This window comes from Ambystoma mexicanum, chromosome 4q, assembly GCF_040938575.1.
Source record: "Ambystoma mexicanum isolate Mex_15411 chromosome 4q, UKY_AmexF1_1, whole genome shotgun sequence".
NCBI lineage: Eukaryota > Metazoa > Chordata > Amphibia > Caudata > Ambystomatidae > Ambystoma > Ambystoma mexicanum.
In genome coordinates, this window is record NC_090928.1 from 709,113,699 (window position 1) to 709,141,599 (window position 27,901).

Below are 27,901 nucleotides of genomic sequence, written 5' to 3' on the forward strand. Positions count from 1 at the left end.
CCGTTCTCAAACCGGGTTTATTGCCTGGAACTCTCAGCTTTTGCAGCAGGAATGCCCCAGCCAGGAAACAGGTCCTTCTCCCAGCTCTGCAAGATCTCAATTGTTCTCCCCCTCCCCTCAAGCTTCTCCAGCAAAGTTCTTATCACAGCCTCTAGCATGATACTTGCTATGACGCTGCTCCAATCAGAATCAATCATGTCATCTCCTCCCTCACTACACAATGGCTCGCTTCTACAGTGGCAATTGTAACAAACTGATTTCCTGTTCCTTCGAGCTCTTTGCTTCCTGTAGTTATGTGGACAGAGCAGCAGAGAAAAAAAAATGAATGTGCGTTTAAAAGTTCACTTTCAGAGTAGGCCTAATTCTGCAGTGGAGACACATTTTTATTAGTGGGTTATGTTAAATGAAGTTTTATTAGTCAGGTTAGTTATTAATAAGGTTAGTTATTAATTTTCAAATGTGTCTCTTGCAACATAGGCATTTCAGGTGAAAAATAGTGTGCATTTTGAATGTGCAGATGTGTGTTTTTAACTGTAAAAATGGATTTGCATCTTATATGTAAAAATCGTTTTTTTGACTGAATAGCCTGTCTTTACTTATATGTCCATGTTACTCTAGCAACACATATAGCAATGCACCACACCCATGTGGTGGTGCTGCATCAAAAAAAAATGCTACCTGTGCAGTAGTGCTGTACTCTGTGCTGTAACACGCCAAATATCCTTACAATCCTCTAGAATCATTGCCCTGCTACATCCCTGCAGTGGGGGGTGGGGGGGACTGGGGTTGTGGTCTCCAATAGGGAACACTCATTATGATTAGAATATCTTGATAATGGTGTGTGAAATGCAACAATGCTTGCTTTCTCACTATATTTAACGCCAAAGGAGATCTGACTTCCTGTAGAAAACATATCATTTCCTGGTCACAAAGTGCAGGGATGATAATGCATTATTACCAGATTGAGAACAGGATATTATAGCTTGTTATTGTGAATTATATCCTTTTTATATTGTACTAAAGCTGAGGGAGATTATGTTTAAATAAGAACACAAATGCTTTTGCTGTGCTGTTAGTGCTGTGTAAAACGGGAGCAGTTCCCAATGCTGACAGTGCACCATTTTGAAAAAGGTAGTTAAAATAAATTGCTTAATAATTCGCAACCTGGTAAAGCCATAGATATGTACACAAAAGTCAATGGGGAAATGAAAGGGAGTTTATCCATTTTATTTCCATTCCCAAAGTAAACCATACCCATATAAATGATATCCTCTTCCTTAGTTTTGCACAGTAAGGGTATGGCTTTGCACCTGTGGGGACCAGATTTGGGAAGTGAAGTGGGACAGGTACTCATCCTTCTCTTGGGAAATCATACAATAATGTTCTATCTTGGTGGATGAACCAAAATCCTGGGCACTCTATATTGATAGCACTCTTGTTCTAACCCAACCTGTACAATTAAATGAAAGTCAATATAGTCTACATTCAAATTGCATGCATATACTAGAAAACCACAACCCCATGTTCACTGGGGTTCAGTGAAATGAGTTAAATATGTGTACATAAAAGCCAGTTTTCTATACAAACGTTCTCTGATTCCAATACTTGCTTTTGATACTGGAGAAAACAGTGATTAATATATTGTCATAAAATACTAAGTCAAATGCAGTGTTAGAATTGATGAGAACGCTTTCAATATATTATTGATAAGTGGCAAAGGTGTCATAGAAATTAGGATGATGAATACAGGTGGCATTTTATAATTTAGGATTAGAAATGCTGGAAATATATTACATTGATATGGTGTGAATGCATTTATGTGCTACCTCATAAAAGGATTGTCACAGACAGGCCAGGTCTAATTGCGCATAAATATTTTGAACTGTCATGTATGATTATGGTGACCCCCCACATAAAGTAAGGGGATCACCTTTTATTTCTTTAATTTGAATACAGTTTGGATCACCAATAGTCTGTTTGTCCCAGAATTGTTAGGCAAGACTGTATATCAAGGTGTGGTAGATCTAGGAATGCCACTTAATGAAAAGATCAAGAAATCAACAAATATCTTAAAGATTAACTCCCATATAAATGTACAACTCACAGCCATTAAAAACCATTGGTTTAACTGGCATTGCAATTAAGTTACATTATTTGTCATAACTTCTGAATTATTTGCTTAATTTAAAAACTGAAAACAGATTTGAAATCAGCAAATATGTCACCATCATGCACTTGTAAACATGATTTATTGATATGTGAGAATTATGAGTAAATGTTTAATAACTTTCTCATATATCCAATTATTGGAACATAAAGGGTGTTCACAGTTTCGCAAATGCCTTACAATTCCATATACATAAGCAAAAATAACAGTACCATTCTATACAGAAACTATAAAGAAAAGCACTTTTTTCAGTCAAATTTCATCATAGTTGCAGATGAGAGGTGAGAAAAATATCCTATTGTCACATGCACAAATACATTGGACCTATCAAAATAAAGGGGAGGATAATTGGGAGTGTCAGTATCTGTTATGTTATGTTTGTTTGTTTGTTTGTTTATTCATTTGTTAAGCGCACCAGACTCGTAAGTAAAAGGGCGCAATGACAAGGAAATGCAAGGCTTACATGATTACACAGGTTACAGACAGGATATATACAATATGAACAATAGGACTGTGGCTAGTTTGCATGAATGCGGGAAATATACAATAGGAACAGTAGGGCTGTGGCAGTATAGTATGATTACAGGATATATACAATATGAACAATAGGGCTGGATCAAAGGTGCGTGCACTAGGATATAAAACTTATACGAGTACACATGCATGGGCAGCAGTATTTACATAAAGAGAGAGTTACTTCTGTTACTTCTTAAGCGCACGGTCACCAAAGGTTTCTTGGCACTGGAGAGAGATAGACAAGCATCCATAGCGAGAGCTACTGATAGAGCTGGCATGGAGATAGCTAGAAAAGAAGGGTTTTAGCAGCTTTCCTAAATGCCAGATGATTTGAGAAATGTTTTATTGAAAGGGGAAGTTTGTTCCATAGTCTGGCACCGGCTATGGAAAAAGCCCTACCTCCGATCCTCATACGATGAAAAGGAGGTACGGTAAGCAGGTTAGCAGAGACAGAACGTAACTGTCAACTGGGAGCATAGCGCAAGAATTTAGTTCACAAGAACTCTGCACCCTGTTCATGTATGGCACGGTGAACTATGCACAGTGTCTTGAAACTAATGCGCTGGTTGACAGGGAGTCAGTGCAGTGAACGCAGCGCCTGTGATATGTGTGCTCCGTACGCGGTTCCAGTCGCCGCCCGGGCTGTCATATTCTGGAGGTGTTGCAAACGCTGAATGAGGCCCTTAGGTTGGGCCAAATACAGTGAGTTACAGTAGTCCAGCTGAGATAATATCAGGGCTGCTACCACTGGAGGGCGAAGAGGAGCGGGGATCAGGGGTAGGACTCTCTTTAAAACTTTCAACTGCCTGGGAGGCTGTAGTGACTTGATTTGCCATATACAGGGACGGCGAAAGGATAACACCCAGGTTCTTCACCTTACTTACCAGGGAGGGGAGGACACCGAAGGAGGTAGGCCAGAAAGAGGCAACCAAGAGTGAGGGATCAGGGGGACACCCTACCACCACCACCTCTGTCTTATCTCCATTCAGTTTGAGCCAATTGAGGTTCATCCATGTTCCCAAGGCAGACAGGCCTCGCCGTAGGAGCGACAACATCTCATCCCGATCGAGGTCTAGCCGGATCAGGATCTGAGTGTCATCGGCATACGAGTAGCACCTGACGCTGTGGGAGCGGATGAGACACACAAGTGCCCAAATATAGATGTTAAATAAAATCGGAGACAAAGACGACCGCTGCGGAACTCCACAGCTAGGATGACAAGGAGCAGATAGAAAGGGTGGCATGGAGAGAGTGTGTCTGATTCGCTAGGAATGACGTGAACCAGGCTAGTACCTGGCCAGATATGCCTATGTGGGCCAGCCGAGACAACAGGATGGGGTGCTAGACAGTGTTGAATGCTGCTGACAGATCTAACAGAATCAGAGCACCCACCCCACCTGAGTCCACCAGCCTGGCCATGTCGTCCTGGACAGAGACAAGCACACTCTCCGTGCCTCTGCCAGGACTAAAGCCAGACTGCGCATGGTCAAGGAGGTGAGAGGATTCAAGAAATGAGGATAGAAGGGGTTATACCAGAGATTTGAGAAGTTTTATAAGAAAAGGGAGAAGAGAAATCAGGCAAAAGTTAGCCAATACAGTTGGGACCAGTGATGGCTTCTTCAATAGAGGGACAACTCTGGCCGCTTTAAGTTCGAGTGTGACTAACCCCGACTGGCATGAGTTGTTCTTTGCTGCAGTAAGCATTGATAGGAGATCCGGAGCGATTTTCTTCATGATATCCACCGGAATGGCATCGGAGGGAGAGCATGATTTGATCTTTTGAATCGCCATTAAGACTGTCTCCTCTGAGAACATAGGGAAAGAGGACCATTCTTTAGTACCCGCTAGAGTAATGGGGGGTGCATGGCTAACTGTATCATTTGGTGGAGCGGTAGTAGAGGACTCGATATTCTGCCTAATATCACCAATTTTAGCTATAAAAAATTGGGATAGGCTATTGCATAGTTCTCTGCGTAGTTGTAACCTTAGCAGTGAGTGTGTCGGAAGAGAATAGAGATTTACAATATTGGGTTGACATAGGGACTCACCAATTTTCTGGGACAGATACTGGGTTTTCGCTGCTTTAATATTGGCATGGTAGGTGATAAGACGTGACTTAAAGGTTTCTTTAAGAGAAGGGTCATATGATTGAGGCCACTTCCGTTCAGCCTGTCTGACTTCCAGCTTCTCAGCTTTAAGTTGATCAGAAAACCAAGGCTCTGAGAGTAGTCTGCGTGGTTGAATAAATCTCAGTGAGGCTATCTTATATGCAGCTTCACAGACAGGCTGAGATAACACTGAGAGAGAGGTGGGTGAGGCGGTACAGTTAGTAGTTACCATTGAGGTGAGGCCTTGAAGATTGGCATTGCGCCAGGAACGTAGCCAGACTTTTGTTGGCAGGGACTTAACAGGGGGACTACAGTCCTTGAATAGACAGGTGATTAGAAAATGATCTGACCATATAACTGGTTCAATCGATAGAAGAGTGAGTAAAGATTCACTAGCAAATATAAGATCCAGTTTATTACCCAATTTATGTGTAGGGTCCTGTACTAATTGATGCAATTCAAGGTCCAGTAAACTGTCAAAGAAGCAGTTAAGAGCCGGGGACCTCAGTAAATTTTATTTTAAATTAAGGTCTCTGAGTATTACCAAGTGGGCATAACGCATTTGCAGACCCCTTATCAGATCTAGTAGAAGATCCCCTGCATTCCCAAGGGGCGCAGGGGGCGATATATGAGAAGAAAATGGCAAAAACGGTTAGGTGAAATGATGCATTCAAAAAGGAGCACTTCCATATTTAAGCTGTGTGGGCAGCTCAACTGAGTGATCTTGAGTTCTGGTAAATAGATGACCACGATCCCACATCCACATTGAGGGGGAGGACCGTCAACATGAATCAGGCAATAATCTGGCGGGATAGCCTGAATCAAAGCAGGGGCAGAGCTGGGTAAAAGGCATAATAACGTCGGGCGGCAGTCAGTTAACAAATGATAGATATCATCTGTATGTGCCGGCAATGACTGCGTATTTAATAAAAGCATAGAAAGAGGAGAAGAGGTAACATCATCGGATGGCAATTGTCTAGATGCAGTAGGTTTAAAATAGGGAGTGTAGCATTCCATCCCCATGGAAATATGGTCTTAGTGGGGGCGAGTGACACCCGCTGTAACTTGCTGTAATGACAGAGCTCATCCCATCCTCAGCACGGACGGGCACAGGCGGGATTGCCATAAGCACGCTGTTGGTGAGCTGACAGCAAGCCCGCTGTGCCCATCCGCTGCGTGGACGTTCCCCATGTTACATTAATGCCGGTCTGGGAACACGAAGGAGGCAGGGACCGCCTTCCGTAGAAGTAGAAAGAGCACTCGACCTCTTGGGCAATCAGAGGGATTAGCTACGTAAGAAACACAATCAAAGCACTCAGCGGTAGTAGGCAAATGCGAGCAAGTATAAACAATGTTAGGTTTTAAAAGCAGCACAATAAAAACAATAATCATCTGCAGATGCCTTTATAGTGGCTATCCCTAATGGAGCAGCCCTGCCTCTCTCCACGCAGGCATTCCCCACGGCACATTAATGCCGGTATGGGAACACGAAGGAGGCAGGGACCGCCTTCCTTAGAAGTAGAAAGAGGACTCGACCTCTTGAGCAATCAGAGGGATTAGCTATTTAAGAAACACAAACAAAGCACTCAGCCGTGATACGGCAAATGTGAGCAAGTAGAAATAATGTTAGGTTAGTGGCTAGCCCTAATGGAGCAGCCTCCCCTTTCTATCGAAAGTATCTGAAGTGAAACTATCCTAGGCCATCGCCAATGAGAAAGTCGTGCATCAAATGATACTGGATGGTGGAGATTATCAAGAATCTATGGCCAAATGCACCAGATATAGTGAAAATTATTGGGAAACATGCAGCCGAAGTGCGCTTGTCTGACAGGAGAAGTGCTGATTTGGGGTTACATCTGGATGTACCTGAGGGAAATATCCCTTAAAACCATTTCGAGAGGATGCCTGATGCAGAGCCAAGAAGGGATTTAGAAAGGGGTGGACTGATTGGAAGGAGAGGTTATTTGGCAGAGCTGCCTGGAAATGTTTTGTCCCAAAAATGTGTTCAGTTGAAAGTATTTCAGGGGAATCCTTTACCAGCTAACCCACTGAGTCGGTTATGGGCTATAAGGGAAAGTTTCTGAAGGTATAGTTAATTTAGTATCACCCAAAATGTATGATTGCACAGTGCACAGAATATTCACCAACTGTGGCCGAATAAATTAATTCCTGATATTTCACCTAGATTTTTGAACTGTAACTGCAACATGTCTTGCAAATTTGCAGGCATTTTTAGACTTCTTAACCTGTGGCCACTGTAGTTTACATAAAAAGAGAATTCAATAGTAGAGTTATAGCCATTAAAGAGGAATAGGGCAGAATTGTGTATGTTTACTTTATTCCCAAAACAACGTCAATTTAAATAGCCTATGTTATTTTGGAAAATAACTACTGTGCAAAAAGAAAGGACTTAGGTGGACTCCTAGTTCCAAGTAAAATTAATTGCTTATTCCTTTGCTGCCTTATATTTACATTTTCATGTTTGTGTGACTCTTTAAATGAGCGTTTATCTTCTGAGTGGATGGGGCGTTTGATTCTTGAGAAGTGAAGGAAATGTGTGCTTATATAATGCTGTACTTGATTTGCATTGTTTGCTACCAGTACCTCATTGTTTCTCAGGTGTAGTGCATTCATATAATGGTTGGTGTGTTTCTTTTATCATTCTGGAGAACGTGTCTATTAAAGCATCTCATTGTCCACCTGTATTGTTGTTAATGCTGCTGATTGACATTTGTGGTTCGTGTATTTCTAGAGGTTTCCTTTCCCTGTGAAGAACTCTCAGATTGGTTGAATCTGGTGTTATTAGGACTAGTATGTTGGTTTTCACTCAGTTCTGGTTGAATAGATTTTGGTTTTATGTGGCATGCTTTTAAAGTAGTAGGCTGATATCTCTGGGTCTGGAATGCCTAATCAATACGGCTAAAGAGATGAATATGTGTTCATGACTCAGCTGGTACATATGTCTACTGTTCTCCCAGAGACGTTGCTGGGGTGCAGGGGCTTAGAGGGCTATAGCCCCAGGTCTTTTGGTTGTAGCCCCGGATAGAATATCAGGGACTACAACCAAAAGCCTAGCTAGCCCCGAGTCCTGACAGTCCTGACATTAGCATAGCCCCAGATATTTTCCAGACCTAGCAACACCCCTGTATTCTCCACTCATTGAGTATATTATTTGTAATTTCAGACTACTCTCACAATATTATATGTCATTTCCTTGTGTATTATTTATAAAGTAAAAAGAATTGCCAGTTTAAAGTTAGTTTCAAAGTTCTCGAATTGCAAGTACTAAAACAGCAGTAAAAAACAATACATCATAGACCAATAACAAATGTAAAATTCATATCCATTCCATTTAATGACTGAAGTGACCTAAAAAGGCAGGTACATTTTTAAAAGCTCTTTAAAGTTGGTGAACAACAGCATTGTGCCTGCTGCCTGTTAGGATTTCTACCCCCAAACCTGACACAACATCACCTGAAGTACTATACATTAATTCTAACATCAGAACTGGCACAACACAACCTTAATGGTGTGTGTTTAGTTGCATTATCGGAGAGGTTAGAGGGCTCAGAACCAAAGATAATTTTCCATAATGCACCAAGGATTATGGCATGGACCAGGGTTTTAAAAAGTAAAAAGTGGAAGTTTTATAGGGAGGGAGACATATGTTCATATTTTTGCACTAAGAAAGTTATCTTAGTGGCCCCGATTTTATTTGCTTGGGGCTGGCCAAGAGATTTACAGGAAGATTCAGATACTGTGGATACTGGCATAGCATTGAATATGACACAAATCGACAGGTTGCATTACAATTCAGCAGTGGGCTTGCTGGAACAGTGGGCAGATTATAGAGAGAGAGTAATTGATGAAAATAAGTGGATTTGACCATGGTCCACAACACAGACTCATAATTAGATTGCTTCAAAGAAATGACCCACATTTTATGTTCAGCCTGCATAGTAGCACCAAGAAAAAAGGTACAGTGTGATATTTCGACATACACAGCAATAGAACCTCTGTTATCTTGCCACTGAGGTGAAGCCAGTTAGCTTGAATCTGTTATTGTACCTCTTCAAGACGTTCACCTTATTCATGTAATTAAAGTTGCTGTGAAGATCATGTAGAATCTTGGTTTCATCAACATATAATTCAGGTTGTTTACTAATTGACCTTTTCACAATTGACCTCGGGACAATTTAGAATGTATGTCCAAATTTAGAAAGTCAATTAGGACATATATGCTGGGGAAACCCACCGCAACCCTCCTCACCCAATCCAAAACCCCCTGGAACCCCCCACCCAATCCCCTTTTATTATTTATAAACGAAAACCAACCCAATACATATATAAAATAACTAAAGTAATATAAAGGTCAATTGTGCAGAAGTTCAATTAGGACCACTATAATTAGGTCAATTGTGCAAAAGGTCAATTGTAAAAGGTCAATTTGGGTAATACCATAATTCACACTGAAGTCAGCAGACTGCAATGTGCCTGACCAAACAGAGCATATATAGGTATATGTTTCAAAGAAGAGGGATACAGCTGGAGATTGGTGGATACCAATTGTTGGAGGTAGACATGTTCAGATGAAGCTACCAAGAAGATCCTGTTGTACTTTGCTCATGGGGGAGGATCAGATACAGTTTGGTGTCAATCAGCAAGACACTGTGGTCCACAGACAGAAATGCACCTGATAAACAAAGAGATGAGAGCAGTCATGTAGTCACAGTATCTAGGTATTTCTAATGTATACCTGACATCCATAATGGTAGGCTCAGGGCCGCTCTCTGGGATAATACTACACTGAGAATTGGAAGGATTATTTCATTGCAGGTAATCCTGTATTTGCAATATGGATTCAGCTTCAACAAGTTTCTGTGTAAAAGGTAAACTAGAAACAGCCAAAAGCTTTCTGCATTAATGTTCCATAACAGTAGTTTTCAGCAGTGGAAGGGCCAAAGCTTCTTTCAGTTCAGGAACAGATGTCTTTTTGAAAACAGGCATTCGATGAAATGGCAAGGTCTTGAGTATTCTAGTTGTCATAGACACAGACTTACATCATGGCTGCAGATTCTTAGAGAAGTTAACTGTTAATTTAGGGCTTGCATTTTCAGTTGCAATTGAATAACAGATGTCTTCAACTTTCCTTAAGATACAGTTTGCTACATTTTACATAGATCCTGAGTCTGACGGAGTCACAGAGGGAAAAACATTTAAACATATTTAACCTCTTTCCCTTAGAAGAGCAGCTTTGACATTTTGTGTACTCACCCTACAGCTCCCTGCCATCAATCCACTTCCACAAAGAGCCTAACCTTTCCCCTTCACCTTCTCTTCCTTGAGGGAACCGCAAAGCTTTAGAACCCTAATGCTTCTTGGCGAAATAGTTTCAATTGTCAATATATAAAAATAAAAATAAGCAAATACAAATACACTTTAAAAAATGGTTGCTCTATCAGTCACTTTCCTTCCAGATGTGTATGTTGAAACAAATATTGCCTGATGGGTCATAGTTGCAATAATTATGGTATGTTGTCAAGGGCGTTGGTCAAAGATTGATATCACATGAAAGATGCTCAAATCACAAGGACATTGCCAAGAAAGAGAGTAGTCATTATTTTATTACTTAGCTAAAATCTCCATTCAACTCAGCCCTACTCTTCTTTGCAACAGTCCTGTATTGCTCCCCTGCTAGTTACCTGTGCAATACATGTCTTCTGTCTTTGTTGTACTGCTAGTTTATTGCTGGCATGATCAATGGACATTGGCTAGGTGCTTCATTCATGCGGGGAGTGGGAGGGGTTCATCCCAATGTTATATTTGAATTTAAGTAATCATAGCAAGGGGCAGAATAGTACCCTTTTTCCAAGGGTGGTGCTCAACCTATCATTAACTGCCAGAAATTACGATAGGAATACATACATTCTTCAGTTAGTCACTAAAATGACAAATGACACTACTCTGATAGGAGGACATTGTTTGTTGTAAATCATTATTTGTCTTGTATCATTTACCTCGCACAGTTGCTGTTTCCCCTTCACTGTGGGCCATTCTCTGCATTGCAGTGGCTCCAACACATATAGGCATGCTGATTTTCTGCCCCAATACAGATGTTGAGAGGTCAATTGAAGATACATCACGTAGCATCCTGGGGTGCAACCGCCATCTGCCATGAATAAATAATTGTTTGAAATGTTGGAAACATTGACATGGGAATTGATACCATTGGCATATGCACATATGCAGCATGATCTTACATGTCATTGGTAAATTGGCATTAAAAGAATTGTAAGATGGGGTGAGGTGATCAACAAGAATAGCATGTGAACGTGACAGTGACACATAACATTGAAAGAGTGATAGCATCCAAATGAAAACATATGAAACAAAGTTTATATATTATGATCACACTGTAAGAACTTTTTTCTCTTTTAAACTATCTTGTTATATAGTCAGGACTTAACCAAAAAATTATTAAAATCCAATGAATCATTTCAAGGTGTGTTGGTTTGTTAACTAAGCCACATGTAAGCATTTACTACAACCCACCGCTAAGAGAAAAAAAGCACAATCAAGTATTATTATTTAGTTCAATACCAGATGAGAACAACTCAGACTTTAAAGCCTGAATCACACAAGTTTTACCCCATACTTTGCGACAGAAAACCAGACATTTTGTAACAATAGCTGTATTTATCAATGAATACAATTAATTAATAAACTAGACCTTGTAACATAGAGTATTATCCGTACACTAATTGAAATAGCTATTTGCTATGAAACCACCAATACCAGATTGTCTACCCACATTAAAGTATTGCTACACTCAATAATCAACATAATATATGTCAAATTGTATTTTTCATAAAATACCTTTCCCATGGAATGTCAAACATTCTTTTTATATTAGCAATACATGGATAAAAGGTTCTGGAGGATGCCTACTTTAAACCAAAATGTCTCATTGTATGAATCAGTAGAGCGTTGAAATACTGTTCTTATATTTACTGTTGCATAATGTTCAGTGGTGTACAGAAAAGTGTTCATGTTCAAATATATACTGCATTTGAATGATGCATCAGAAAAATGTCATGGTCTTGAAAAAACATATTTAAAATGTGTGCAAACTAAATATATGTGAAAATAGAACAGGTGTGGTTGTTGCATTCATTGACCAAAATGAACACTATTTTTGTCTGACAAAGATTGCAATAAATGTACCGAGCAGAACATAAAGCTGCAGGCCAGATTTAGCATTTGGGGGCAAGATGTATGGCCTAGCAATGAAGTGCAGCCCGCTTCTGGTTGTTTGACCACTACATTTTAGAGAACAAAGTAAGATTGGTACTAAGGCTAACACATTTTCATTCTATGTGTTTATTTTAATGTACAGAAGAGGAACTAAATCACCAAACCAGAGGCAATGCAGTGCATGAATGTGGATTTACGGAACACCAACCACTTCCCTGCTTAAATAATGACGTAACACATTGGAACTGAATTGCCATACTGTAGTCATGAATAGGTCACGCATATTAAAACACCCCAAAAAAACAAGCAATTAGTTATCATAGTATTTAAAAAGTCAGGTGAACCATACTCCTTAGATCTCACAAATATATGTATTTATTAAGTGTTATTTGCTAAAGTCTTTAAAACATGTCATGATTGCTATAATAAGAATATTGTGTTAGGAGAATAGGTTAATCCAAACCGTAGCAAGCAGCACCTCAAACAAATAGTATGTTTGTAACTCTTGTATTCATGAGATATAAATGACAGCAAATATCACATGGAGGTGGAGTTATTTATTGCTCTGAAGCCTTGTTAAATTCAAAATGACTTTCCCAAGCTGTCCAACATTACAGATGTATTAAGTTTAAATCACAAATGTATCAGTTCTTCCAGCACAGTACAACTTAATACCATATAATACAGGTGGGTCTATAGCAAACTGGAAGTACAAAATGCCTGAATAAACATAAACCCAATTAGGAGGAGAGGGACAAAAGAGCAGAAGGCCTACCTCCTCTGTCCCATAACATGTATCATAATGGAAACCAGGGTATATTACTTCTAAGGTTCACCCTGCATCAAGAAGTGAAGTCAACAAAAATGCCAAATGTACTGCCTCACTGATATATATGCATGCATCTATTTGAAATAATGAGTGTCCAACACCTCAGGCAAGTAGATCACAACTAAATATTGATACCTTTTTGTGGTCTCCAGGACAAGGAATTATTTATCCTTCATAGTAAAGAGTCAGACAGATTAGGCAGGCTAGAAGCCTACGGGGAACATATCTAGCAATGACCTGCAGATTAAATCAAGAGTCCATTCAATGGGAAAGGAGCAGGTGAGCCCACAAGCAAAATGGTGTGTCAAAGCCTTTGTACCTTAGGATACATAAAACACAGATTAGTTCCACACAGAGAATTGGTGGTTGCCAGAAGCAGACCAGTGAAGCCCACCCACTCCGCTTTAGCATTTGATTGACTACTTCTTCACAGCAAGAGGCTTAGAATACCAGAACACAGTTTCTTCATTTGACACAACAATAAACTAGACACAATAATGTACATAGGTGCAGCAACGTCATGTTTAGAGTCTTGCTTCTGGCACAACAGTGTACAATTAGGGATAGGGAATCAGAACAAGTTCCTCTGGCAACTGTTTCTGGTCTTGGCCCAACCTCTTCACTTATCACATGCAAACACACATTTGAAATACTACATCAACAGGCCAAGGGTCATAATCCTTCATAAACTACAAAGACATGGAATCTAGAGTTTGGTGAGCAATGATGAGAACAGCCGTGATAACAAGAACGACCTGACATGGGGGCAGTGCGGGATATAAGATCTCAAGAGACTGCACAAGACAAAATATATTATCTTCCTCGCATAGACAATGAGAAGCAAAATAAACACTAAACTTATCAAAGACACCCACTTTCTGGATTTCCAGACTATGCTCTAAAGTAGACACTAAGTTATCACAAAAATGAGTCAAATTGAGTAAAAGCCATACATGCGAGAAGATGTAATTGAAGCATTAGATCAAAACTTTGCGTACAATAACTATTGAAGGAAAAGAGTTGGTAAATTTAACTACTTTAAAACATTAGGTTAATATAGAATTGTACAAGTATGTGTAGCATGCAAACATGATCCACAACATTAAAAAACCAGGAGCATCTGAGTCCAGGAGTGTTTCAGTACATTTCATGAGTTCTCAAATCAGGGACGACATTGTTGCCACAGCTTTTAAAGAAAAACTAGTACAAGGCACTAGTTTTGCATTCAAACTTGATCCCGAGAATTACAGAGAAACAGATGATCACCAATGCTATCTAGAACTTGAAGCCAAAGCGAACAATCAATTTCCAAGATTATGTAAAGATATGTTTAAGGACAGAATGTGTAACTTTAATTCATTACCTGCACCACAACTACCCAGAAGAGAGAAAAAACGGAGTCTTGCCTTAAGCCCAAAGACGGGGAAGCTTAATCAGGGGAGGTAGAAAGGGGACAGAAAGCAACTTGTCTGCAAATCCATACCACGAAAATATGAATATCAGCAATGCTGTGATCACTAAGATTTGCATTTAAATACATATCATTTTATCCATGAAAATGACCACATGGATGCACGGAAAAAGGGGGGAAAAATTTGAAATACAGCGCCTGTCCATGTGAACTGAAACATTAGCAGACACACAATCCATCCTTTGACCTGATCTGAACCCCTCTATCTTTATTGAATGAAGTCTGCTTGATTTGTTTCATGTTTCCCATCGCTGATATGCGGAAATAGAAAGCAGCAGCACAGCCCCACTTTCTCCATGGTGTTGAGTTAGGCGGACATGTTTTCACCCGAGCCCAGTGCATGGAGCATGGTGCATTACTTTTGAAGATAATTTCAGCAATACAATAAAACAGACAATACAGAGACTTCATTATTGCATTTTGAAAATAATCTTGCAGCTTGCATGGCAAAAAGGAAAGGTTTTGAGAGGAGGATCACTTATATTTCAACAATGTTCCAAACCCCTCTGCCATCCAACATACTTTTGATTGTACTTGTTTCTATTTTATTTACTTCTTGATGTTATAATCATGTTATAAGCAACACATTGGTCTGATAAAGCCACTGGAAATATAGAAAAGCATAAACCCATCCCACACATCACAATACACTCTTGTTTTATTTTGCTGCTGATACAGACCTATGTCTGTCATCATCCGGTAGGAATTTGGTCATTTGTGAGGTGTTTGTACCTTTTGACAGGGGTGATTTCTGTTTGCCAGTCTGAAGAAATCCCATTGTGATTAAGGGTTGGTAGCTGTACATGAAACGGTGCTCCTCCTCCCATCCTACACCATATACAGAGCCCCAATCTGGAGAGAACCTTGCAGTTTTTCAATGGACATTGTAACGGCCCAAGATGTACTTGCTAACTGCACATCTGCTTTTCCCGTGAAGGTTGTTCACACAATTCCAGAAGTGTGTAACTCTATCACCGATGAGTGACAAACTAAAGGATATTTATGGTGCAAGCGATTCCAGTATGCACATCTAGAAATTGTTAATTACACATAGGATTTCTCTCATGAGGTCTAGCATTTATTATTGCACAAGTGGCAAAGCAACCCACAGAAGAGGATCAGCAAGCATACAAAAGACTATGGGTCATTACGAGTATGCCGGTACGAAAACAAGGTGCTGGTAATAACATATACCGGCACCTTTTCCGGACCAGCATACTCCGAGTCTGCCGGAAGGGGCAGTGAACTACTGGCCGGCCTGACCTGCCAATAGTTCAGGTCCCTACTGACAGTTAATTCACTAATCACTGGCACCGTTAACAGCAGATCCAGTGATTCAGTGGTTCCCATCCCATGGAGTCCTGTTGGACTCCTTGGGAAGGGGAACTTACTGTTACTCCTATACCCGTAATATCCCGGTAATGCTGAAATGGTAAATCGAGTTTGCCGGTAAGCCGCTGGCACTACCAGCGACTTACCGGCAAACTCGTGATGACCCCTTATGTGTTGTACAGATCCTCCAACCCCTATCCCTTTGACTCATTTTTCTTATTTTATACAGATCTGTCTAGAGGACGTTAATTCGTTTCTCCTGTCTTTAATACTTTGTAAGCAAAGCATACCTTTGCAAGTCTGGAAGCGCATTTATAATTCAAGAAGGAGTGAATATCCCTCGTAGAACTCTTTGGGACTCGATATGTCTGGCAAGCATTGATGCAAAGTGACCCACTTTTGCTTCATGAAAGTGTATGGTAATCTTAGGCTACAGTGCTATTTTCTTTACTTTGCTTTAGGCATCTGTGCATGATCCTAGGTGAGCTGCTGCAGCAAGAAGATGAGGGGACTCTTTGGCAGCTAAAGGCAATCCTGCTGCATGCTCACCTGAGCAATGCCATAATGCTGTTATCTACCATATGTGGTGAACTCTAGGCTGGAATTGGAGGAGAGCAAGGTCAGATACTGTACTATAATGACCCACCTCAATCCAATCTTTGTCACCACATACCACCTCACCTTACTCATCCCTCTCACCCCTCTCTACCTCAATCCACTTACCTTCATGACTCACCCCACTGGTTCTCATCTCACTCTTCCTTATCCAACTCTACCTCGCCCCACATGCCCACTCTTTCCTTGCCCACTCCCGTATTCTTCCTTACCCAACATATCCCACTCTACCTCACCCTACTCACCCACTCTTCCTCACCCCACTCTTCCTCACCCCACAAACAAAATGTACCTCACCCTGCTGGACCACATTCCACTATTCTGCACCCCATTATATTCCACCCTACTAACCCCACTCAACCCACTGTACCTCACCTCACTAGCTCCACTAATCCTACTCACCCCAAACTACCTCATTCCACTAATTCACATACAACTTTACCACACCCCATTGGGCCTCATTCCAATCTTCTTCACCCCACTCATCCACCCTTCCTCACCCCAATCAGCCATTCTTTCTCAATAAACTCACCCCACATTATCCCACTATACTCAACCCACTCTACATCATCCAACTATTCCACACAGCAATCCATATTGGACCACCTTCCAATCTTCCTCATTCCACTCTACCTCACCCCCTCATCTACACTTCCTCACCCTATTCTTACTCTGCCCACTCTACCTCTCTCTACACATTCATTATTCCACACTCCACTCAAGCTCCCCCACACTCCACCAATATAACTCAGCCCACTCTGTCTCACCCCACCCACACACATTACCTCACACCACTCACCGTACTCTACCTCACTCTACTAATCACAATATACACCCGACCTACCCCATTCTACCTCACTCCACACTTCCTCACCCACATCTTCCACACACCTCATCCCACTGGATGCCACCTCACCCCATGGTACCTAACCTCATCACCCTCTCGTCCTCAACCCACTCACTGTTTATAACACTGCACATCCCACACTTCCTCAGCCACCTCTCCACACCATTAACCCTCTCATTCTCATCCCAACAAACCACTCTACTTCACCCCACTCTAGAACACACACACTGTCACTCATCTCTTCCTCACCCGACACCCCCACTCCATCAAGACCCACACAATAACTATTTCAACACCTCCCACCCCACTCGTACATACTTCACTGTACTCAAGCCACAGCTACCTTTTGGTGTTCATCTGTGCAAAAAGGGAAAAAACAAAGGAGAGACCAGGGCCTGGATTGTGCAGTGCCCCGCTGTCAATGGGAACAGCAATTACCAAAACACATTCACTCGTCTCAACCTGGGCATTACTTAAGACCACCTATGATCACCCATTCTCCTACAGTGCTTGATCTAAAAATTTAATTATAAGCAAATAGCCGCTTCACGTTTCCATTCTTCACTTCCGGTACTTCAGTTACGAATTTGGGCTTGATTTACAAAAATGTTTCAACATGGGAAAGTCATATTGAAAATATGTTTGTAAAGCAGACCCTTGGTCTCCATTCTGCAGTTCCCTGCTGCTATCAAGAAAAGTGGTGTCCGGTAGCTACAATCTACAAATCTAGTGGAAAACTACAATCCCCAGCTGGATTGTAGTTCTCTAGCCTCCTTTTGACTAGAAACCCAGCGCTAACGCGCCGGTGCGCACGGGCAGGCACAGTCTGCTGCAGTCTGTGAAGGAGGTGAATGCAAGGTGAGTCCCATCCTAACCCCTGTTTCTCCCGTGCTATCAACCCTAGAAAAGAGAGCCTTCTGCACCTCTCAAGGTCAGCATAGTGGAAATTGATAGCTCCATACAGCAATTTCTAGCACTCCGGCACTAGGTAATCGGAAAGCACTATGCCGGGCTGTGGTCTGAAAGCGCAAGCAACCCACACACGGGAGGACTCCATGTTGAAAATTGGTCTACTTTACACACGTTCGTTGAATAAGCATGCACACAGTGTCCACAACCTCATTGTAGAAAGGGACCTGGACATCATGTGCATCACAGAAACGTGGTTTAAAGACCCTATTGGTCCAGCTGGTATCATTGCTACGCCAGAAGGATATATTCTATATAACAAAAATAGAGAGCTAGGACAAGGTGGAGGTGTAGCAGTTATTGCAAAAGAAACGTTGCACTTCTTTAAAGCAGACTTTGACTGCATTGGGTGCGATACCATGCAATTAAAGCTGACCCATACACCCAACGATTGCCTGAATATTATTGTGATTTACAGACCCCCTTCCCTGATCTCTGATTTTGAGAGTGAACTAGGCCTGCAGTTAAGTAAACTGGTCTCAGACAATTCATCCTCCCTCTTAGTAGGGGACATGAATAGATGGAGAGGGAACCCTGATGATAAAGAGGCCATTGCCTTGGAAAATGCCTTGCACAATCTGGCTTTTCAAATAGTAAATAAGGAACCTACCACACCACAGGGTAACCAGTTAGACTGGGTCTGCACCAACAACTTACACTCCTCTCAGATAAAAACGGAGTCATGCACCTGGTCGGACCACAGTTTGGTGACCTTGGAAATAACATTAGCCTCCCCAATCAAGCTTTTAGAGAACCCACATGTGAAAGTTGCAAACAGAAACTTTAAAAAAATCGGACCTGAACAGTTAAAACCGTACCTTCACCAGATTCTGGAGTCTTTTTCAGTAGATGATGACTGTGAACACATGCTAGCAAAATATACCAAATCTATGCAAGAGATGATCGACAAATTTGCACCTCTTAAAATCAAGCTGATAAGGGAAAACAGCATCAGAACGAAATGGTATAATGAACACACCAATACCCTCAAACAGATTAAAAGCGCTAAAGAACGTATATGGCATAAGAGCCACACTCAGGCAGACAGAGAGAATTGGAAATGCGCCGATCAAGCATATGGGAAGGCAATTAGAGAGGCAAAGTCCAATTACTACAATAAGGAAATCGAGGCAGCCCCAAATTCGACTAGAAAACTTTTCGATATACTTAAGGACATGGAAAAGCCCAACATCCTCTCCCCTCCACATATCCCCACGAAAGAGGATTGTGAAAGGGTCCAAGAGGGTTTTGCTGCTAAAATAACTAAAGCCAGGAACAACATAATCCTAGCTAGAGATGCCACCAGCATAGAGCTCCCCGTGGGGGAAAAAGCTCTATCCTTAGAAAGGTAAAGTTTTACTTTTGCAGAGGTCTCAGAGGAAGAATTATGTAGGGTAATGTCAGGCATGAAACCCACCTCCTGCGCTGAAAACATCCTCCCGACTAAGATTATCCTGGACAACAAAGAACTCTTTGCCCCGGTACTGACTAGGCTAGTTAATGCCTCCTTTTCAGAGAGTGTAGTCCCCAAGGACTTAAAAAAAGTTACCATCACACCGCTCGTTAAAAAGGCAGGCTTAGATCCCAAGGACCCCAACAATCTCTGTCCAATCACTAACTCCAATTTTATCCTAAAAATTCTTGACAAAATAGCCACTAATCAGTTGCAGAAACATGTGGAAATTGCAGACGTGCTACATGAACAACAATCTGGCTTTAGAGCGGCTCACAGCACAGAGTCTGCCATGCTAGACCTACAGACACACATGTCAGAATTGACAGAGAAAGCCAAGACTGGGTTACTCATGCTGCTGGACCTCCACGCTGCATTTGATTTAGTAGACCACCAACTGCTACAATCAGCCCTGGACAAACTTGTAGGGTGCTCAGCAAAAGCACAGGCCTGGTTGGCCTCCTTCTTGAAGGACAGGAAGGCAAGAATACATTGGGGCGAAAACATTTCCGAAGCAACCCCAATATTGTTTAGAGATCCCCAAGGCGCTAGTCTGTCCCCTCTCCTTTTCAACCTCTATATAAGAAGTCTCTGTTCGCTGTTAGAAAACATTGGCGTAATTTTCACCAATTACGCTGATGATACGCAGCTAATTTTTGAATTAACAGGAGACCATACAGCGGACAGCGCCAAAATCGAGGAATTATATAATATCATTGATAACTGGATGCAGAGGCACTGGATGTGCTTAAAAAACAGGAAGACTGAATTAATGATTTTCGGATCAAACCAAGCCAGGTCTAAGTTAGACTCCCAATATAAGACATTTCTTATCAAAGATGCTGTCATACCAGTAGTACCCAAGGTCAAAACCTTGGGTATGATGGTTGAAGCCTCACTGGGCTCAGGAGCACAGGTCAGTTAACTATATAAAAACAATTTGTACTACCTGTGCCTCCTAAGAGCAATTAGACCGTATATCAATGAGACCAACGCAGCTTCTGTAGCTAGAGCAATCCTGCTATCACGCCTGGACTATGGCAATGCCTTCTTACTAGGTGCTTCAAAAAAAGAGCTAGCTAAATGCCAAGTCATGCAAAATGATACAGTTCGCACCATTAAAAAGAAGAAACAAAGGGACAATATTTCAGATGGTAGGAAGGAACTACACTGGCTTAGAATAGAGGACAGAGTCAGGTTCAAAGCACTGACGATTGTCCATAGATGCCTCTTTGGAAAGGCGCCAGCCTACTTCAAAGAGCATTTCTCCTGGTATGCCCCCCGAAGATGCCTAAGATCAGCAGATACAGGCCTTCTAAGCATTCCAGAGGCCAAACGGACAACTGGAAAGGGCAAATCATTCCCGGTCAAGGCAGCTAAATATTGGAACGAGCTCCCAGTAAACTTGAGACAACAAGAAAACTATTCCATTTTCAGAAAAGCCTTGAAAACCCGACTATTCCAATAATTGTGTCATCATCGGTTCCTTTTCCTCTAACGCTGTCCCACTCCCAGTAAACTACTGAGAGCTATAAACTGTAAGTGGTTCTCTTTGCGATCCGCCGCGCCCTCATGCCTGCAGGCTTTCGGCGCGCAACAAGCATAAAGTAAAGTAAAGTAGCACAGTGCCCACTATAATCCACTGAACAAGGTCTGTGATTACATTGCCTGTTTCATCCTGGGTGGCCACGAGAAGCCTGCCTTCTTGTGCCTTGGGCCCCCTGCACATAAAAGCTCTGGGTCCCATCTTCCAGTAAGTGCTCTGGCACAGGGAAATAAGAGAAAACCACATTTTAACTAAGCCAGAGCTCAATCTCTTGTCCTAGACCCTGAAGCTCCTGCTGGGCTCGTCTTCCTCTGATGCTCAAGCGCTATTCAGAACAGAGCATGCAAACTCTTCAGTCAATGATCCTGTGTTGAAATAAACAAAACGGAAAGATGAACGAGGCTTGTGTTCCCCTGCACAAGCAGCAGCATAAGACCTGGTTCGCTGCTGCACCCCAGCGATCATGTACCTATGCCGAATCGACCGCAGTAAATTATAGTGAATTCTTGCTCCTGCATAATTGTAGAAGTGTCCACTAAACACTTCTCAGATAGTGTTATATAGCTGTAAGCATTTCACAGAAAGTCTGCAGCCATGCCCTGTTCCATTCAGTCCTCCATACTTTTCAGGTAAGAAAAGAAAATTCGGTACTCTCTGGAAACTAGATCACGTTTGCAGGAGCTGTGATGTGCTAGGACACAGCCCTCTGGGTGATATAGTAGCGCTGATAAAAATAAAAGTAGACAATGCGTTTATGGAAGAGACAGCGACGGCCCACTGCATTCTGAGAGGGGTCTGTGCGCTAGTGTTTGATTTTCATTCTTCTGTCAAGGCCTTTTGCCCAGCAGAAAAGGAAGCTAGTTTCTAATGTTTACGCAAAAAACATCAAAGAAAGTCATTCATGATGCCCACAAAAAAAATCATTCAAATTACACTTTCCAAGTGGCAATGAATATATATTTGTGCATAACTGAAATGTTTTTCCTTTAAAGATTGCTTTAACATTTTACATTTTAAATTGATTCATCTGCTATAACCATTTTCCTGCTCATGCACACAAGTATTATCCTGAGGTTTGACACACTTGTGATTGTTGTAAATGTGATTAGAGAGACTTTCATCATTTTACATGGCTGTACCGAAAAATACAGAGGTTGTGGTGGGAGGTCTTTGTCATGGCGTGTATGGCTATGTACACTGAAATTGTATAATCTCTCTACTTTGTATTAGGCTACACAAAAGTTAATTCCTGTGTGCTCATGAAAACGTGCTGTTTGTGCTCTCACATCGATTTATCACCAAATCTCGATGGAAAGGTCATAGACCAATGGTGAAGAATTGCCGTCCATATTTTTTTTTTATTGGGAATAGTTGTTTGTTTATTAGTACCCGGCAAAAGTCAAGGAGCTTGTTACAAGCAAGCTCATTGGCACACACAGGGTTGTTACCAGCCCGACAAAGCCTTTGTAGGGCCCGATGAGTCTGCATCCTGGCTGCCATGGAAATGGAGAAGGGACTATGTGAAGTGCCTTCTCCACCTTCCATGGCAACCATCTTTTTTGTTTACTTTTTAATTCTTTTTCAATGACTACATGTAGTCTCTTCTCACCGATCCCCGGCGGCCATTTTTTTCCCTCGAATAGAGCTACCTGAGTGTCATGAAACAGTGTGCACATCATGTCCCCCTATGCACCATTGCTACAGGACCTGCTCACCTCAGGCCAACACACATTTAAGCACCCAACACAGTGAATACATCCCTGCACCCAATTATACCATACCCTGTGCAAGCCTGGGTGCCATGAAACAACGTGCACGAAGGACTCACCTGCCTCTTAATTTCATCAGGGCTTGCTAAAATAGACATGCTGTGCATGAAACAAAAAAAGCAATGGACTACATTGAGGTGTCCCGCATCGAACATGGTAACCTGACAGTCATTGTCTACCCAGTGGCAACAAAGGAACGGGTTGCACCTCTGGCTGTCTGGGGCCCTGCCCTCAATGCCATTGAGCTTTGCCCTCCATAGTGGGATGGGGTCTCCTGAGGACCAGCGCTAAATTATGTGGCTGGCGAACTGCATCGGATGCTGGTGCACAATGGCTCCATCAGCACCCATGGATGCCCGAGGCTCTGCCTGGGACACCTTTGATCCATGCTTTCTGGAGAGGTTTGGGGCCCCTGACTGCCTTGCCCAGCACCAGTAGTATTTTCCTGAGACACCTACTGGACCTTGGCATCCATCTGGGCCTTCAGCTGTTGGCCTAACTTAGCCTCTCCTTCCGTGACAAGGCCTGTTGGTCCCCACCTGCTCTAGGGACCCAGTCTGTGCATGTAGGTGCCAGTCCAGCTACCGTGACACACGTCTGTCCTATACACAGATCCTTCTCACCAACTATCATGGAGCCTGGCTGCCGACAAATGTAGGAGACGCTGTGCCAGTTGCGACTCAGGATATCTGGTCTGACCACTGCAGACGTATGGCTAGTTGGTTCCAGCCAAAATACCAGATGGCCCGGGGTTGTCCTCCACAACCACATGGATGTGTGTCCATGAGGCTGTGCTTGTCTTAAGTCCACCATCCAGGGACTAGTGTAATTGCTGCCTCCCCCTCTACCCTGGCTCCCATGTGCTGGGCCCTGCCACTCTGCCGCTGGTTGGGACAAAGCCATCTTGTCTGCTAGGCTCACCGGAAAGGTAGAGGAGCCCTCACTGCACAGCCCACACCCCTGCAGGTGCACACAGGGTGTATGGAAGTTCCCCATGCACATCGTGGCACAGCAGGAGGAGGAAGGACAGAGACCTCTTTGTTGCACTGGCACCACATCAGTACCTTTCATAAAACCATGCCTCAGAGGAAGACTACAAATAGATTGCAGTGAGGTAGCTGCTCTACTACTTACAAACTGCTGACCCAGAATCAGGTTGTCCACACATGATCATGCACCACATTCCCACAAACATGTGGACACCACAGGTAAGAAAGGTAGCCCCCTAGTTTCCAAACTTGAGTCTTGAGGCAAGCAGCTCTATGCACGAACACAGGCTGGCTATCTTAGAAAAACCGAGGCTCCACAGTGCTGAGTTACCATCATAGTTTTGGGGGGAGACTGACTCTGAGGCATTCAGTCATAATCAAAGAGATTGCATCTTCGCCCATTGCCTCCTCAGTCATATCAAGCATAAGAATGGGTTGAGGTTGTTTTGGCCCCAAAATCTCTAATCATTTGCCTCATGAGATTAAACATGGGGAGAGAACCAAGGGGGAGGGAACCAGACACTAGGTGGTTCGATTAGTGATCTGTACCTACCCAAGATAGAAACATTATTTGTATGTCAGGACCACTATGGACCTCCACCACAGTACCCTCTGGCTTCACTCTGCCCAGGCATACTGCCCCCTCTCTTGCGTCTTATCCCATACGCTCATGCAACACCTCCCCAACAGAGTGGTTAAGAGATGCTGGGGGTATATACGGTGCAATGGTATCACAACTCAGCTGGTGTATGTCGGCCCTCACCTCCATAGTACCACAGGAATTGGGTTGGCTCTCCCACTCTTACACGTTGGTCTGTATAACAAGATGCATTGGGTGGGTAACTAATATCACTGCAGACCCCTGGCACCTTTTGTGGGCAGCCCCACCTGGCGGTGCAACATAGTTGGAGCACACCGAGAACAGTCCACTCTAGTTGACAGTTGCACTAAGAACAGGGTCCCTGTCCCCTGTCTCTGCCCCGTTCATCACCGGGAGTTGCCAGAACAGTTGCTGGAGGAGGGCGTGCTGAGGTACAATCTCCATCGGCCACATGGACATGTTGAAACTGTAGCCAGGGGTCAGTAAAATTCTTCACCAGAGTGGAGTGCCACCTGCCCCTTGGGGCATTCTCAACCAGTCGGGGTGCACCACTACAGAGGTAATGTGCCCTGTGTGAGCCGGATGTGACTGCGTGGCAGTCCTGCAAGGGGATCCAATATTTTCAGTGACCAACCTGCCCGCCGTGTTAAATCATGCTCACTTGAAATCACTCATCAAAGTACTCTTCAACATTCACTTAGGTACGTGTTGGCTATTGGTCTTGCCAACATACTCATCCTTGGAGTGAGACTACCGGCCACTTTGGGCTGCATTTCTGAGCACCAGATTCAGAGAACACCTGATCCTGTGATGCTGGGGAATGCTACCAGCCTGACCCCTTCCATGTGGTATGCCCTGAAAAGAAACCTGTCTTCTGCATGCCACATTTCCTGCACCCGCAGCTGGACATGGATGCAGTGTTGGGCTGTTCCCGCTACACTCTCCATAACTGAGAGAATACGGATCAGTCACTATGATGGCTATGGCCCAATCTTTGAGACAAGTATATTCCACTGGCAGGAATACCTGGTAGCTGCACCTGGTGGAGGGTGGCAATGGGGGAATCCTTGCACCCACCTCGGATCGATCTGCATGCTATCTGAGACAACTGTGACACAGAAGCTACAGAGCATGCACGCCCCAACACTTAGGTGGGTGTACAGGTCAACCAGCCTGCTCCGGTGGTGGTGGTGCAGGGGGAGAGGCTGGGCTCAGGCACAACTGAAAGCAGATGGTTTATTCCACACACCACCACCGATGAGGTAACAGGGGGCATTGACGCCCCCCTTTAACAGTTGTACAGAACCGCTGCACATATGTGCTCAGTGGAGAAGGGTGAACAGCATGTCAGAAATGGCCTTGCCTGGGCTAACACCACCCAACCCTTGATGTTCTCCTCACCTGCCCGCTCCCCAACACTACCCTCATCTCCCCTGTTTAGGTTCCCTCCTCTCATCCCCTCCCCTCTTCCACGCTGCACCCTCTATGGTTCTCTCTGTATCACCTATCTTCTCTAACTGCTTTTCTATCGACTATCCTATCCCTCTCACTAAGTCTGAAAGGAAGAAGCTCAAAAAGGGCATCCTGGTCTCCAACCATGGCCTCCCTATCGCTGATATCTACACCAGGGCTTCCTCAAGACAGACCCTTACCGACATCCTCTTTGTCGTTCCATCTCCAGGCCTATGGACCCCCATATGGTCTCTGTTCTCTCTCCTTTTTGCTTCTCTTCCATTAATGGTGGCACCCAATGTAAGGCCCTTCTGGCCCCCTTCAACTCTTACAAGACCATCATTAATGTCTACTTAAATGGCACTGTCTTTTTTCCAGGACCCTCAGTCCAACCCCCTCCTTTTTGATAGATGCTTCTCACGCCTTCTCAACTTCCTTTCCTCTCCTGCTATCCCTTCCTTCCCTTCTCTGGCTCCTCAGCCACCTCTATCCTCTGACACCTCTGCGGCACCCTCTGCTGCTTCACTAGCCACCCTGTTACCTCCTTCCTCTGCCACCCCTCTGGCACCCTCTTCTTCCTTTCTGGCTACCTTGCCTTCTCCTCCTTTCTCCTTTGCCCATCCTCAGGCACCTCCAACACTTCTACAGGGCGTTCTTCTGACTTGTACCCCTCCACAGAATTCCTTAAAGGGGGCAACCCACTCCACATCGCTACTCTCAACGCTCGCTCAGCTGTCAAACATTCCTCTGACATCTGCCGTCTCCTGGAAGAACTTGATTTGGATCTACTCGATCTCACTGAGACTTGGTTCACGGCCAGCTCTGTCACAAGCGTTGACACTCTCCCTCCTGATGGCCACAAGATCCTCTCCGAAACCAGAACCACCCCTGCGGGTGGGGGGGTAGCCTTGGTCTTCCCGGAGTGCATCCCTCCTTTTATCAATACTATGCAGGACTACTCCTCCCTTGAATGCCTGGTCTGCAGGCTCTTTATCGCTCCTGGCCTCTCTCTCACTGTGGCCACTATCTGCAGTCCGCCTGGCCAGCTTGTCACCCCTTCCTCTCTGAGTGGGCTAACCTTTCCTCCTCCCTCCTTGCCTCTACCTCTCAAATTCTCCTCCTCTGAGACCTGAACATCCACCTGGATGCTACCTGCCCTTCTTCGGGTCTATTTCACAACCTCTGCAACTCTCTCTGTCTCTATATATATATTCTTCCCTCTGGCCTGACTCACTCTGTAGGGCACACCCTGGCTGTTCTGATCTCCTCAGACCTCACCTTCTCAAACCCTCTCAACACTACTGTTTCCTGGAGTGAACACTTTCTCCCTTCCTCCCACCTCTCTCTTGCTACCCCTCAGGCCAAGCCATCTCCAGCACTCGATCATCCAACCCATGAAGCGTGTGTCAGTTGAGGATTTTGCCGCTACTTCCTCTGCTCCTTCTGCACCTTTGCCTGACTCACATCCTGACACAGCCATATCTAACCTTCATCTCTCTATCTCCAAGACTCTTGATGTTGTTGCCCCTATCATGAGGATCCGTTTGAAGCCCAAACCCAAGTGTAACTCTTGGTATGATTCCAACCTCGTCACCCTTAAACGCAAGTGTAGGGTGGCTCAGAGGAAGTGGAGGGCATCAGGCACAACCCTTGGCAAACTGGCCTGCGGATTGCTCCAAAGGCAATACAGACTCTCTGTCCTCGCTAAGAAGATAACTCACATCTAAGCCTGCATCTCTGCGGCATCTAACAACTCAGCTGAACTCTTCAAAATCTACAAGGAGCTGGCCAATCCTGCTGCAGTCTCTACCTCTCCTGTTCCCTCCCAGTGCCTCTGCACAGCCTTGGCTTCTCATTTCATCACTAAAACTCAGGACATCCTGTCCACCCTCTCTTTCTTTACCTCCTCCTCCTCCACTCCTGGCCTGTCTGTGGCTGCCACTCTTCCTGCTTTTTCTTCCTTTCCCTTGTTAAACTCAGAAG

The 27,901-nt window shown here is 43.6% G+C and overlaps 1 protein-coding gene across 2 annotated transcripts in view; it reads right to left on the reverse strand.

Moving 5' to 3' along the window:
- The window catches only part of HAO1 (hydroxyacid oxidase 1), a 411,308-nt gene that overhangs the window by 321,807 nt on the left and 61,600 nt on the right, over positions 1–27,901 (reverse strand). For both annotated transcript variants that reach the window (XM_069608280.1, XM_069608281.1), the window contains exon 2: positions 10,809–10,960. In XM_069608280.1, the coding sequence (XP_069464381.1) occupies positions 10,809–10,960 (152 nt within the window). The remainder of the gene's footprint in view (positions 1–10,808; positions 10,961–27,901) is intronic.